The sequence below is a fragment of the Nerophis ophidion genome, linkage group LG02 (genome assembly GCF_033978795.1).
Source record: "Nerophis ophidion isolate RoL-2023_Sa linkage group LG02, RoL_Noph_v1.0, whole genome shotgun sequence".
In the NCBI taxonomy this organism is placed as follows: Eukaryota; Metazoa; Chordata; class Actinopteri; order Syngnathiformes; family Syngnathidae; genus Nerophis; species Nerophis ophidion.
In genome coordinates, this window is record NC_084612.1 from 15,843,225 (window position 1) to 15,858,676 (window position 15,452).

The 15,452-nt window shown below is 39.9% G+C and overlaps 1 protein-coding gene and 1 long non-coding RNA gene across 5 annotated transcripts in view; one reads left to right on the top strand and one right to left on the bottom strand.

Annotated features, from left to right (window-relative positions):
* LOC133537159 (uncharacterized) overlaps positions 1–15,452 on the top strand; it is a 71,537-nt gene that overhangs the window by 53,332 nt on the left and 2,753 nt on the right. For both annotated transcript variants that reach the window (XR_009802612.1, XR_009802613.1), the window contains exon 2: positions 14,688–14,783. This is a non-coding gene — a long non-coding RNA (uncharacterized LOC133537159). The remainder of the gene's footprint in view (positions 1–14,687; positions 14,784–15,452) is intronic.
* The window catches only part of LOC133537142 (protein unc-13 homolog C), a 400,509-nt gene that overhangs the window by 166 nt on the left and 384,891 nt on the right, over positions 1–15,452 (bottom strand). For 2 of the 3 annotated variants that reach the window (XM_061878045.1, XM_061878036.1), the window contains 2 exons: positions 14,612–14,771; positions 1–1,811 (listed from right to left, as the gene is read on the bottom strand). The exon at positions 1–1,811 is cut by the window's left edge and continues 166 nt beyond it. In XM_061878045.1, the coding sequence (XP_061734029.1) occupies positions 1,526–1,811; positions 14,612–14,771 (446 nt within the window). In that variant the 3' untranslated portion in view covers positions 1–1,525. The other variant, XM_061878053.1, reaches the window with a different exon arrangement.

The window sequence follows — 15,452 nt, forward strand, 5'->3', positions numbered from 1 at the left end:
TTTACCAAAATGTTAAACTCTTTCCTTTTAATGAAGACAAACAAATAATAAAAAAATAAAATGGCAGAAGCTCAGAATGTTTTTTTTTGTGTTTTTAGAGAACCATGTGCAACTCTCATTTCGACATTTCCACATATACATATATACCGTATAGCTCCCTACATGGAATGGATTGCTTTTGTACAAATATTCAAATAGACTTTGGCAGTTTGTAAGGAACTGAACCATCAGACGAGATGAATGAGAGAATGACATGAATAAATGATGTTCAAAGCTCATGTTCACAGTGGTCATTTAGAAAGGCTGGAAGCTGATGGGTAAAAAGAGCAAAAAAGGTGGATAAAAAAAGCCCAACAAAAAATGTGTCCATCGTTTTCCAGAAGCTGCTGTTAATAACTGTCATGATTAGAAAATTACGAGGTTTGCTTAGCAGTCATCGCCATAAAAACAGAAACAAATATGTGGTTCTTCTCTGCGTGGACTTACGATACAAACAATGCAAAAAGGGGTCAGGGCCCTGCTTGGTGGGGATTGGACACATGGTATAAGAAATAACACAACATTTTGGACATGCACAAGAGTGATGGGTGGCAAAAATTTTAAAAAGCTAAACAAAAAAATCACACGCTTAAATAAAAAGTGCAAGGTTGCAAAAAATAATACAAATGAATACATGTAAATAAAATTTACCCCAAAATATATTTAAATATAATTTAAATTACAATTGAAAAACTATTTCTAATGATTATTATACATATTTGATTTAATAATAAAGAACAACATAAAACAGTACTGCATGGCAAAAAAAATAAAGTACACATATACTGCAGAGTGGACAAAACTGAAATACATAAAAAAACAAAAAAACAAGGGACCCCTAAAAAAATACAACAACAAAACAAACAAGTGGACTCCAAAACTGATGGGTGGACATTTGGTGGAAAAAGCTAAATCCAACTCAAACAAATGAAAACAGCGAGGCCCTACAATTACTGCGTGGCAAAAGGAAAACGGAAAAAACTAAACAAAAAAACGAGACTCTGCAACAATCAGAACGCCACACGGTCAGAAAGTGACTTACACCGGACAAAATAATCGAGCAAATTTCCAACATACTGTTCTAAGTTCATCGCCGTAATTTGTATACGCATTTTCTTCTTCTTTTTTTTTCTTCTTTTTTTTTTTGTTTCTTTTTTGAACTCCACTGGTTTGGCACTTTATTGGAACAAATCTCAGTTCAAAAAGACTAAACGTTGTATAAAAAGGTATCTCCGTGTCTGGTTTTAACGTAAGTGGTAGAATATAGTACTTAATAGTAAGCATACGGTAAGTAAACACTTGTACGTACTTGTAGTATTCAAATCAACATTCCAACAGATGTTTTTACGCACATGCACAAAAAACAAACACGACTCCCCTCGCTCGCTCGCTCTCAGCTTGTTCTCTTTGGATCATTTCAAAGAACAACCACTCGGAACACCACTGGGAATACTGCTTTTTTTTTTTTCCCCGCCCCTTGTCCGTATTACGACACTTCCTCCGCCGAGCGGGTGTCCGTCTTGAGTCGCACAAACTCTTTGGCCACCTCGTCGTTGGTCCTTTGAGAGAGTATCCTCATGATGGTAAGGCCCGTCTCGTCCATGGAGATGCTCTTTACCAGCGGGTAGCAGGCCGAGCAGCTGCCCGAGTCGGCCAGCTCTCGCAGCTGGATCACCGTCATGCCGATGATGCGGTCCTCGCGGGCGAAGCAGTAGTCCTTCACTGACACGTGCAGCTCGTACGTCTCTGGCCCGTGCTCGTTGCTCAGGATGCTGACGGGGGAAAAAAAACACTGTTAAGTCGCAATATCACCAATGTTTTTGGTAAATATACTGTGGAGAAGGCCTTTGTTTCCTGGTGGATCTTCCCTGAGAGGAAAAGGTGGGGCGGTTCATCATTTAGCAATGCAGTCTGAGGAAAATGATGGAAAGCGCTAACTTGACTTTCGGCAGATCCTTGTAGTTCGCTGAGCTCCACACAAGGATCTGGGATCGAGGGCAATGCAAACTCCTTCAAGATAATAAAAAATAATGAACCAATCAGGATCGGCAGGCGGGATTTCATTGATGTGACGTAGCGCCAAAACGACTGTTTAATTCAAACAACGGCGGCACGCAGCATGTGCTGACATTAATTCTGCTATTGCAACGGTTTTGTTGAATCTATCGAATATTAATTCTTTAAGAGATGAACAGAGAACTGTTTTGAAGGCATTAATTGGTGGCAAGGATGTTTTGGCTCTTCTTCCGACCGGGTTTGGCAAGAGCTTGATTTACTCCACTGGTGGTGAAGGAAATGTGAGAAGAGCAAAACCCAGTCGCTATAATTGTCTCCCCTCTGATTGCTCTGGTAGAGGATCAGATCCGTGAGGCTGGATTATTGGGGGTAACAAGCATGCAGCTGGGAGGAAGAAACGAGAACGAAATCCTCCAAGGACATTGCCATCTCGTATTCGGTAGTCCTGAGTCGTGGCTGAACGACAAATGGCGAACCATGCACACATCTTTGCACAAATGACATCGGTCGTCTACTGACATTGCTGCGTTGTTTCAGTAAAAGTTCTCTAACTTTTCGCTCTGTCGTTATCCGATATATAGGCTGTTCTGTTTTGGATTTCCCAGCATTGCACTCATCAGAGTCACGGGTTGATTTCCATGTGAGTGGTTGAAGTGGCACGTCATTCAGACAAGTGGTTAATCCAATCACATACAATATATATTTTTATAATATGCCCCGCCTTCTGAAATACATTTCCTATAGAGAAGACCCAGGATCTGGTGAGAGTCAGGTTAGGAAAGAGCCACTACATAACAACTCACGCTGTGCTCAAAGTTAGAGTACATACGCGCGCACATATGTACAGTGGGGCAAAAAAGTATTTAGTCAGCCACCGATTGTGCAAGTTGTCCCACTTAAAATGATGACAGAGGTCTGTAATTTTCATCATAGGTATACTTCAACTGTGAGGGACAGAATATGAAAAAAAAATCCAGGAATTCACATTGTAGGAATTTTAAAGAATTTATTTGTAAATTATGGTGGAAAATAAGTATTTGGTCAACCATTCAAAGCTCTCACTGATGGAAGGAAGTTTTGGCTCAAATCTCACGATACATGGCCCCATTCATTCTTTCCTTAACACGGATCAATCGTCATGTCCCCTTAGCAGCGCTTCACAGTAGATTTGCTGTTTTTGAGATGCAACTCAGCATTCTTCTTCCTCCAAACACGACGAGTTGAGTTTATACCAAAATGGACACATAGATGATACAGCAGAGGATTGGGAGAATGTCATGTGGTCAGATGAAACCAAAATATAACTTTTTGGTATAAACTCAACCTGTCGTGTTTGGAGGTACAAGAATACTGAGTTGCATCCCAAGAACACCATACCTACTGTGAAGCATGGGGGTGGAAACATCATGCTTTGGGGATGTTTTTCTGCTAAGGGGACAGGACGATTGATCCGTGTTAAGGATAGAATGAATGGGGCCATGTATCGTGAGATTTTGACCCAAAACCTCCTTCCATCAGTGAGAGCTTCGAATGGTTGACCAAATACTTATTTTCCACCATAATTTACAAATAAATTCTTTAAAATTCCTACAATTTGAATTCCTGGATTTTTTTTTCATATTCTGTCTCTCACATTTGAAGTGTACCTATGATGAAAAATATTTTCATTTGAAGTGGGAGAACTTGCACAATCAGTGGCTGACTAAATACTTTTTTGCCCCACTGTACCTATGCTCCCACATACCGACACACTCAAAGTTTGTACATCCACACGCAGACTTACTGTACAAACATACATATACACATACATGTACATATTCATTCACTGTACAAACATACATATACAATTTCATACCTACCATGAATTGATTAACGTGGACCACGACTAAAACAAGTTGAAAAACGTATTCGGGTGTTACCATTTAGTGGTCAATCGTACTGAATATGTACTGTACTGTGCAATCTACTAATAAAAGTTTTAATCAATCAATCAAAACATGTACATTCACTGTACAAACATACATATACACATACTGTACATATACATACATACATACATACATACACTCATGCATATAATCAGTTTCATCAAACATATATTAAGGGTGTTGCCCTAGGGTAAACTGGGTAACACAGTGCACACTGACAAAGCTTGAACCTATTGATACTATAACAATCTACAAAGCTTATATAGTTGGCTTCTCTTTCTTTCCCTCCGTGTATCTGCTTTCTTTTGCATTTCAAGTTATCATTACATATATTTATTGTTGCATTTGAACAAGTGTATTGTTGATAGTAGAGGTAATTAATTATTATTTATCATCAATAGTGCTATTTCTATTGGTATTTGTATTGCTCCATTTGTAGTGTAATAATGTCGATTGTCATTACTGTGTTATTTATTTCACTAACTGCTTCTTTGCTATCACTTTTACCATCATATTTGTACATATCCTATTTGCTGAGGTTGTTGTTGTTGTTTGCTGTTGTTGTTGTCTCTCTGTCTTGTCCCTGCAATTTCCTACTCTGTCTTCCTTTTTTTTCTCTTTTAATCCCCTCCTGCTCCTGCCCACCTGCACCAAATAATAATAATAATCTATTTAATAAAGTCAAATACAAATAAGGCAACAAGAGAAGTAGTCCACGGTTCTCTTTTGTAAAGTAAATACTTACAGCAGATATGGGCAACTACAGTACATAATCAAAAATCTATCAAAATGTTTTAGTACGACTTTAGTAAGCTATGAAGCTGCACCGCTTGATGGATTGTACTGTGCTTCAACATAGGAGTATTATTATGGTGTGTGTATAAAGTAAGACATATTATCTGGTGATTTGTTTCACAATATTATGCTAAAGAAACGTTTCTTACCTTCTGGTACCTGCTGATCTGTATTTGGGATCTGCATAAGTCCTGAAAATTGTCACGCTTCCGCCTTTTTAATCGGTGCCGATACCGTAGTCAATAAGCTTCTTTTTCTTTATCGTATTGTTATGGGACATTCATACTCCGCTGTTGCCATTTCTAATATAAAGCAGTGTAAAGTTGTCACTCATATCTGTCAGTAAACTCGCCATGAAAGCGCCAAAACATACCGGTGTAGTGAGTTTACATTATTGACCCAAGGAACTTTAGTTATTAGAGAGTTCCGGTCAGACGGTTTTTCACGGGACATTTCCGGCCTTGTAGCACTAATGCACCATAGATGAGGAAATGCTGCAGAGTTATTGATTTAAGTAAATTCTGAATGTTATTAAAACAGTTAGCTCCATCTTTTGACACTTTTTCCACTCCCGTCCTTGCACGCTACACCGCTACAACAAATATGACGGAGAAAAGATGCTGCCGAAGGTGAGCCACGTAAATAAGACCGCCCACAAAACGGCACATCCTAAAGCGACTGTCAGAAAGCGGCTTGAAGATGGTCTGTAAAACTACTACTGGCACTTTAAGGCTGTCTGTGTTGTTGTTTTCAGGTATGGTTAGCATTGGTGAACTTCTAATTACACCTGTATGACAGTCAATATTGTTACTTAAAGTAGAAATAAACTGGAGGAAGAAACATCTAAAAAAATGTGTTTTGTTGACTTGATTCAGTCACGTTTAGTGGGACCACATTGACAAATAGAATGAGCGGCTACTCGTTTACAAGAGGCCATCGTTTTAATTATCCCCTGCAACTTAACAAGTGTTAAATGTCTAAAGGGAACACCAGTGAATCTATGGCCTATAAAGACAGCAGCTGCCCTCGCCTTAATGCTCTCTGACTGAGTGGGATAAATTGAATTGGAGTATAGATTGTTTCGATCAGGGGGGGAGAACATGGTTCCCATCTGGCGCCATTGCTGTTGTTATCCTTGAAGGGATATACAACATTTATGAAATTATTAGTTTTTCTCTGAGGCTTGATTTGTTTCCAGAACATGGCATGCCAAAGTAAATTCTCTGAAGTGAACAAAATCCAACAGCTTTATCTACTTCCACATGAACTGTAAAATGGTTGTGCTACTCACTGTTTGTGATAAAACTTGCTCTACTGTTGTTTACAATGAACTTTTTAACTGTGTTAATGCTGACTACAGTCAAAGCAAATTGTGTGATTAATTTGTCCTCATATGATTAATATGATCATTTTTGTGATTAATCGCATGTCACACGTTAACTTTGACAGAAATAATATTTTTTCTCTTCAGGCAGTCATTTTTTTAATGTCTCAAGGCGGTTTTAAATGTTTTTAGATGGGTAAGGAGCTCATTGTAGAACCTGCACTGCGAAAACGGAAATCTAAGTAAGATTAAATATCTAAAATATGGGTGATATTTGCCTATTTTCTGTCTGATAAAATAATTATTCTCAATAAGCAGATTTTATGTTTGACTGTTTTACTTGTTTTAAGGGTTTTGGTCCTAAATTATCTCAGTAAGATATTACAGCTTGTAGCTGAGATTTTGTGACCTATATTTAGTAAAACATGCTTGAAACTAGAATATCAACTGTTCCAAAGCTGTGTCATCAACACTCCGTAAAAATACTTTTTTAAAGAAAATTCCCAAAAAATTCCAAGATGGCGGCGCCCGAACGGGCTGCGTCCTCGCGGAGCTCCTGCTAAAGATGAAACATTTGGCAGAACATGCTAACTAGCATGGGAATACGTCGGCGGCTACATCCAGCGGCCTGTGAAGCAGGGGAGTCTAGTAGCAGCGGGGGCCGTCTACGGAGCAGACGCCAGCGGTGTGATCGGAAACGCGGATGTCGAGCGGGGCTAAAAACAAAGCAGAAGGCTAATCCCCACAGAACACCACTTCCCTCCATCCTGCAGCCAGATTTAAATGGAAAATGCGAGACTACTGGTCTGGGTAAGGAGTCAGTTAAATTAGAACAAGTTTTTTCTGCTTTGAGTGTTTCAGAGTTGGACATGTGTGTTACTGAGGTGGCTAACTATGATGCGTGCAGTTTATCAAAGCAACAAACAAACAATCGGAAAATCCCCGTTACTGAGGAGGCTAACCATGATGCGTGCAGTTTATCAAAGCAACAATCAAACAATCGGAACATTCCCGTTACTGAGGTGGCTAACTATGATGCGTGCAGTTTATCAAAGCAACAAACAAACAATCGGAAAATCCCCGTTACTGAGGAGGCTAACCATGATGCGTGCAGTTTATCAAAGTAACAATCAAACAATCGGAACATCCCCGTTACTGAGGTGGCTAACTATGATGCGTGCAGTTTATCAAAGCAACAAACAAACAATCGGAAAATTCCTGTCGTATCAATTTCTAGATATGGTCGTAACTATACTAAATGCACTGGGCATAATAAACACAACATTATTAATATTGCTACTACGGATAATTTGATCAAAAACTCCCTAAAACAGCCCACTACCTATAATATAGGTTTTTTAAACATAAGATCATTGTCTCCCAAAACGTTATTAGTTAATGATATTATCAGAGACAACAATCTTAACGTCATCGGTCTCAGCGAAACCTGGCTTAAACCAAACGACTTTTTTGCGCTAAATGAGGCATGTCCTCCTAACTTTACACATGCGCATATTGCCCGTCCGCTTAAAATGGGTGGGGGGGTCGCACTAATATACAACGCAAACTTTAACCTTAGTCCTAACATAAATAATAAATATAAATCGTTTGAGGTGCTTACTATGAAGTCTGTCACACCGCTGCCTCTACACCTGGCTGTTATCTACCGCCCCCCAGGGCCCTATTCGGACTTTATCAATGAATTCTCAGAGTTCGTTGCTGATCTTGTGACACATGCCGATAATATAATCATAATGGGGGACTTTAATATCCATATGAATACCCCATCGGACCCACCGTGCGTAGCGCTCAAGACTGTAATTGATAGCTGTGGTCTCACACAAATAATAAATGAACCCACGCATCGCAACGGTAATACGATAGACCTAGTGCTTGTCAGGGGTATCACCGTCTCCAAAGTTACGATACTCCCGTATACTAAAGTATTGTCCGATCATTACCTTATAAAATTCGAGGTTCAGACGCATGTTCGTCAAACTAATAATAATAATAACTGCTATAGCAGCCGCAACATTAATACGGCCACAACGACAACTCTTGCTGACCTACTGCCCTCGGTTATGGCACCATTCCCAAAGTATGTGGGCTCTATTGATAACCTCACTAACAACTTTAACGACACCCTGCGCGAAACCATTGATAACATAGCACCGCTAAAGTTAAAAAAGGCTCCAAAAAAGCGCACCCCGTGGTTTACAGAAGAAACTAGAGCTCAGAAATTATTATGCAGAAAGCTGGAACGCAAATGGCGCACGACTAAACTTGAGGTGCACCATCAAGCATGGAGTGATGGTTTAATAACTTATAAACGCATGCTTACCTCAGCTAAAGCTAAATATTACTCAAATCTCATCCACCGTAATAAAAACGATCCTAAATTTTTGTTTAGTACGGTAGCATCGCTAACCCAACAAGGGACCCCTTCCAGTAGCTCAACCCACTCAGCTGATGACTTTATGCAATTCTTTAGTAAGAAAATTGAAGTCATTAGAAAGGAGATTAAAGACAATGCGTCCCAGCTACAACGGGGTTCTATTAACACTGATACGATGGTATATACGGCGGATACTGCCCTCCAAAATAGTTTCTCTCGTTTTGAGGAAATAACAGAGGAATTGTTACAACGTGTAAATGGAATAAAACAGACAACATGCTTACTTGACCCTCTTCCTGGGAAACTGATCAAGGAGCTCTTTGTATTATTAGGTCCATCAGTGCTAAATATTATAAACTTATCACTCTCCTCGGGCACTGTTCCCCTAGCATTCAAAAAAGCGGTTATTCATCCTCTTCTTAAAAGACCTCACCTCGATCCTGACCTCATGGTAAACTACCGACCGGTGTCTCACCTTCCCTTTATTTCAAAAATCCTCGAAAAAATTGTTGCGGAGCAGTTAAATGAACACTTAGCGTCTAACAATCTATGTGAAACCTTTCAATCCGGTTTCAGAGCAAATCACTCCACGGAGACAGCCCTCGCAAAAATGACTAATGATCTATTGCTAACGATGGATTCTGATGAGTCATCTATGTTGCTGCTCCTCGATCTTAGCGCTGCTTTCGATACCGTCGATCATAATATTTTATTAGAACGTATCAAAACACGAATTGGTATGTCAGACCTAGCCCTGTCTTGGTTTAACTCTTATCTTACTGATAGGATGCAGTGTGTCTCCCATAACAATGTGACCTCGGACTACGTTAAGGTAACGTGTGGAGTTCCCCAGGGTTCGTTCCTTGGCCCTGCACTCTTCAGCATCTACATGCTGCCGCTAGGTGACATCATACGCAAATACGGTGTTAGCTTTCACTGTTATGCTGATGACACCCAACTCTACATGCCCCTAAAGCTGACCAACACGCCGGATTGTAGTCAGCTGGAGGCGTGTCTTAATGAAATTAAACAATGGATGTCCGCTAACTTTTTGCAACTCAACGCCAAAAAAACAGAAATGCTGATTATCGGTCCTGCTAGACACCGAACTCTATTTAATAATACAACTCTAACATTTCACAACCAAACAATTAAACAAGGCGACACGGTAAAGAATCTGGGTATTATCTTCGACCCAACTCTCTCCTTTGAGGCACACATTAAAAGCGTTACTAAAACGGCCTTCTTTCATTTCCGTAATATCGCTAAAATTCGCTCCATTCTGTCCACTAAAGACGCTGAGATCATTATCCATGCGTTTGTTACGTCTCGCCTCGACTACTGTAACGTATTATTTTCGGGTCTCCCCATGTCTAGCATTAAAAGATTACAGTTGGTACAAAATGCGGCTGCTAGACTTTTGACAAGAACAAGAAAGTTTGATCACATTACGCCTGTACTGGCTCACCTGCACTGGCTTCCTGTGCACTTAAGATGTGACTTTAAGGTTTTACTACTTACGTATAAAATACTACACGGTCTAGCTCCATCCTATCTTGCCGATTGTATTGTACCATATGTCCCGGCAAGAAATCTGCGTTCAAAGGACTCCGGCTTATTAGTGATTCCCAAAGCCCAAAAACAGTCTGCGGGCTATAGAGCGTTTTCCGTTCGGGCTCCAGTACTCTGGAATGCCCTCCCGGTAACAGTTCGAGATGCCACCTCAGTAGAAGCATTTAAGTCTCACCTTAAAACTCATTTGTATACTCTAGCCTTTAAATAGACTCCCTTTTTAGACCAGTTGATCTGCTGTTTCTTTTCTTTTTCTTCTATGTCCCACTCTCCCTTGTGGAGGGGGTCCGGTCCGATCCGGTGGCCATGTACTGCTTGCCTGTGTATCGGCTGGGGACATATCTGCGCTGCTGATCCGCCTCCGCTTGGGATGGTTTCCTGCTGGCTCCGCTGTGAACGGGACTCTCGCTGCTGTGTTGGATCCGCTTTGGACTGGACTCTCGCGACTGTGTTGGATCCATTGTGGATTGAACTTTCACAGTATCATGTTAGACCCGCTCGACATCCATTGCTTTCCTCCTCTCTACGGTTCTCATAGTCATTATTGTCACCGACGTCCCACTGGGTCATTATTGTCACCGATGTCCCACTGGGTGTGAGTTTTCCTTGCCCTTATGTGGGCCTACCGAGGATGTCGTGGTGGTTTGTGCAGCCCTTTGAGACACTAGTGATTTAGGGCTATATAAGTAAACATTGATTGATTGATTGAAAGTAATCATTTCTTGTTTCAAGCATAATAAAAAAAATCATGACTTTGACATGATTGTGTCTTACAATTAAAACAGATGACAGACAAATGGACTTTGCAGTTTTATTTTCATGGAAAAAATTGAAAATACGCACTCATAAAGTAGTACAGTTGGCACAGTACAGTAAACTGACAGTTAATATTTAAACATTTCACATGTGACATTTGTTACTATTTTGAACAGAAATACTTCATGCACAGTCAGATGAATTCTTCTAAATTACAATTACATTTTTTTTTTGCCGGGGGCCGGCTGTGTATATGCGCTCTAATCGACTGAAAGAGCACGCACTTGGCGCGATGATGTCATGTTATCGATGGAAAAATGCATTTTTAGAACATATGATTTGCCTGAGCGGCTAATAGACCCCGAGAGTAACAAGCGGTTGCCTTTCCATTAAGAAAAATAAACTAGTTTTTAGTATAAGTTTGCTGGTTTCAAGAAATGTAATGGAGTGCCATCATTATGGCGCTAGCATTTACTTAATTCAAGAATATTTTTCAACATATTGAGCAAAAAAAGTCTCTTTTTGTTGCCACCAAGAAAAGTGCACTCGTTATTAGTGAGAATATACTTATTTTAAGGTATTTTTGGGTTCGTTGAGGTTAGCTAATTTTACTTGTTTTGGAAAGTCTTGACAAGCCAAATTTTCTTGTTCTATTGGCATATAATTTTGCTTAGTTCAAATAAAATACCCCCAATTTTTATTATTTTTTTTTCTTGTTTTTGAACTCTGACTTTTTGCAGTATGCTGCTCTTGCAGAAGAGCAACACATGATTGATTAAACATTTTTTTGCAGATTGCACAGTACAGTACATGTTCCATACAACTGACCACTAAATGGTAACATACGAATAAGTTTTTAAACTTGTTTAAGTCGTGGTCCACGTTAATCAATTCATGGTAAAGCGCTACATGTCATGTCTGTCTTCTAGTAACACCTGGAAAAGTATCCAAAGGATTTTTTATTTTTTTTTGGAGATTTCTGTAATTCTTTGTCACTCTTTCTTTAATGGAACAGACTGGCAACAAATGTAGTATCTATTTTTGGTGTTATTGGCGACAGTATTTGTGTTTAAAGACTCTGTTTGGACACTGTTGCGCCACGTCCGTGATGAAAAGAGAGCCTGACGTAACACTTACTTCGAGTTGCTTGGAGCCTTTCTCTCATTAAAACTGTGAAAATCGCTGTTTTCTGCGAGTATTCCTGGGATTTATTAAAGCACGTCAACAACGCGGACATGCTGGACATGCCTACGCTCCAGACAACCCCGTGCGTATAGATTACGTCATCACATCGGTTTCGGAAACACTGTTCCGGTGATTAAAGTACGTCTTTTTCCGGGCAAATTTTCAATTCATCATTAGTTAATAGTGCGAAAATAATAAAGTATAAATAGCCATTCATTCTGTAACCACCTGCTGGTGTTGTGTGTTATGGTGGTCATTTTTCCTACGGTCTATGAACACAACATGTCGGCGGACAGTGAACAAGTGTTGTGTGTCTTGAAGTGATGCACGGAGGCAGTTGTGTGAGCACGGAGGAAATACTTGTTGGAAATGGGCCCGTTGTTATCATAAAATTGGCAATACAAGCTAAAAAGACGCTACAATCCATTATTTTACTTGATTTTGTTATGTGTAGTAGCTAATATGAAGCCGTACATTAAGGGAAAAACCCTAAATGAAGTTAAACCGGATGTATAGCATAGCACATTTATTTTGAAGACAGAAAAGTGTTATTGTTTTGATAAAGTGCCTTGACATGTTTTAATGTCTGATCGACCGTCTTTTGTTGAGCTTTTATGTCATCTTACTTACTAAATCAGTCATAGTAACAATCTAAATGTTATGTCATCACTGAACCTTAATCGTAATCTGAACACAGAAGTGAAGCACCACCCACCTCTAGAACGACGTGCGCAGCAGGCATTTGCAGCAGGCATTTGCTGCAGGCATGTTGCCTCTTCTCACGGCAAAAAATAGTCCTTTCTTGTTGGGAGAACAACTTGCCACGTCTTCGAATCTGATATTTCCATAAGGTTGACTTTATTTGGTCAATTTTTGCTCGCCTGTGGCTCATCTGTAGCAAGTAAAGTGCAGCCAAGTTCCCACACTACGGCACGGCCAGCGTGTCAAAAAGGAAGTGTTCGCATTGATCACCTGATAAAAAAATGTGTGCCGTTATATATATATATATATATGTGTGTATGTATGTATATATATGTGTGTATGTATGTATATATATGTGTGTGTGTATGTATGTATATATATGTATGTGTATGTATGTATATATATATGTATGTGTGTATATGTATATATATATGTGTGTGTGTGTGTGTGTGTGTGTGTGTGTGTGTGTGTGTGTGTGTGTGTATGTATGTATGTATATATATATAAATATAATATTATACTGCGATGAGGTGGGGACTTGTCCAGGGTGTACCTCGCCGACCACCCAAATGCTGCTAAAAATGGTTGGATGGATAGTGAGCTCATAGGTCTAGATAGTACACTCCCTCAGATTGATCAACCCTTAGTGTTGAGTGGGGGTTTTTGAGGCAAAAGCTTCACTGGGGACTTCAGGTGGGAACCCTCCTTCATCGGTGTGTTGATAGGCCCACGACACCTCCGGAGGGCTCAATGGCGACATCTGGCGTCCCAGGTGTGCCCCCCTCTGCCTTTACCCCTAGATGTCATTTAGCATCCCAGTTTGGGTCCTTTTTCTTGATCCATATCCATCTGCTACTTCTCGTTCAACAGCTTCCGACACCGATTTGACAGTCCGCCGGAAGGCCTGACTTCTCAATCCCATTCATTTCAGAAGCTTGGTTGTGGACGTAGCATATATATATGTATATATGTATGTATATATATATATATATATATATATATATATATATATATATATATATATATTTGATACCCCTTACCTTGTGGTGTGTTAATAGTAGCATTTCTACAATTTGTCAATTTTGCAAACAAAAATGTATCAAACATTTTTCGTGGACAAGTTAATTTGTCGAATATAGTCGGTGACCTCATTGCTCAAGTTGCCGCTATGTTGCCCCACCTGGTGACTTTCCAGCTTCTCTTGCCGACTTTTGTCCCTCAAAAGTGTCTTGCGACAAATCTAGAGACTGTTTTTGGAAGGTTTTGGAGACATAAAAGAATGTATCACTCTGCACTGAATGTGCTGAACGAAAAACTGGCGCTGGCCGGAGAATATCCTCACAGTAGACTCGCGCAGCAGTCACAGCTGCAGGCCCAGCAGAGAGGAGACCCACATCCTTCCGCGTCCAAACAGCAAACGAAATGTGCATGTGCAAAGCTGCCTTAGTTTTCCACTTTGGTTTACAGCGCAGCACAGTTGCGGTACAAATAAATGTTTAGTTGTTTTTATTGTCAGTTAGCACATGGCAAAAATATCTCAAGATGGATTTAAAAGCCAATGGCTAAATGAGAGCCATAGAAAAGGTGGCCATTATAATCCGATTGGTCAATTAATAGCTGAGGTAGTCGGTGTCTAGTCGACTATTAACATATTTATCTGCAGAAAGGAGTGTAATTGTGCAAGGATGTCGGTGTGTTGGTATTATTTTCAAGTAAATGATACAGGAAACACTGCCTTTACGCTTTGTCATGCACTCCAAATCATTCTAAAAGTAAATATTATATATATTATTATCATTTGAATACTTACAGTAGTTTAATGTATAACATACGAGGTGATATTTGTTTGCGCGCATATCAGGTTTGTGTGTGTGTGGGTCTGTTGTTGCCGTTACTCACTATTGGAATGTTTCGTTGTACTTGGGCGACCAGTTGTTGTTCTTGGTCTTGGTGCTGAATTTGCGCTTCTTATCAGCCAGGTGCGGCCCGATGGCGTTGACCTCCACAAATGGCCGGAACATGGCATTGGTCTGCCAGAGGAGGTTGTTCACACCGACCACTGAAAGAAAAGGTACACACTAACCATAATTAGCTGCACACAACAAAGTAATAATATATAGATGAACATATATTATAGCAATAATAATCGCTAAGACAGAAATACCGAGTGCAGCAACGGACCATAATGCACTCCAACAATCATTTTTGTTGCGGTGCACTGGAATGGTGCGATTACGGTGAATAACTACACTCAAACGTCCGTGTTGTGTCGTTACAAGCTAATGGCGCAGCATCGCACTCCTCATCTTATGTCTTTCTAATAAACATAACTGTACAACTATGAACACGTCGTCATAGCCGTTATGTTGCTCACAAAGTGTGTGATGAGAGAAAAAAGAAGGTCTATTTAACAGAATCAGTGCTGCGAGACTCAACGGAGCAGCGGGAGGTAAATGATGACAAGTATTCTTTCCCCTTTTGGTGTGAAGGATCATAAATCATAATTGATAGCTTGAGCTATTAAAGAAAATGAATCTCGCCCACATCCTGCATATGTTTTTCTATGTAGTTACCCGCATATAAAATATGACAAACATTACTCTATTTCCTCCAATACGGCCAATAATCAATATCTGAGTGAGTTGTACATAACAACTACAGAAATAAGCATCTCACTCTCCGGAAAAACTAAACAAAAAATAACCCCACTACAAACTACCACCTTTATGAAACAAAAGAT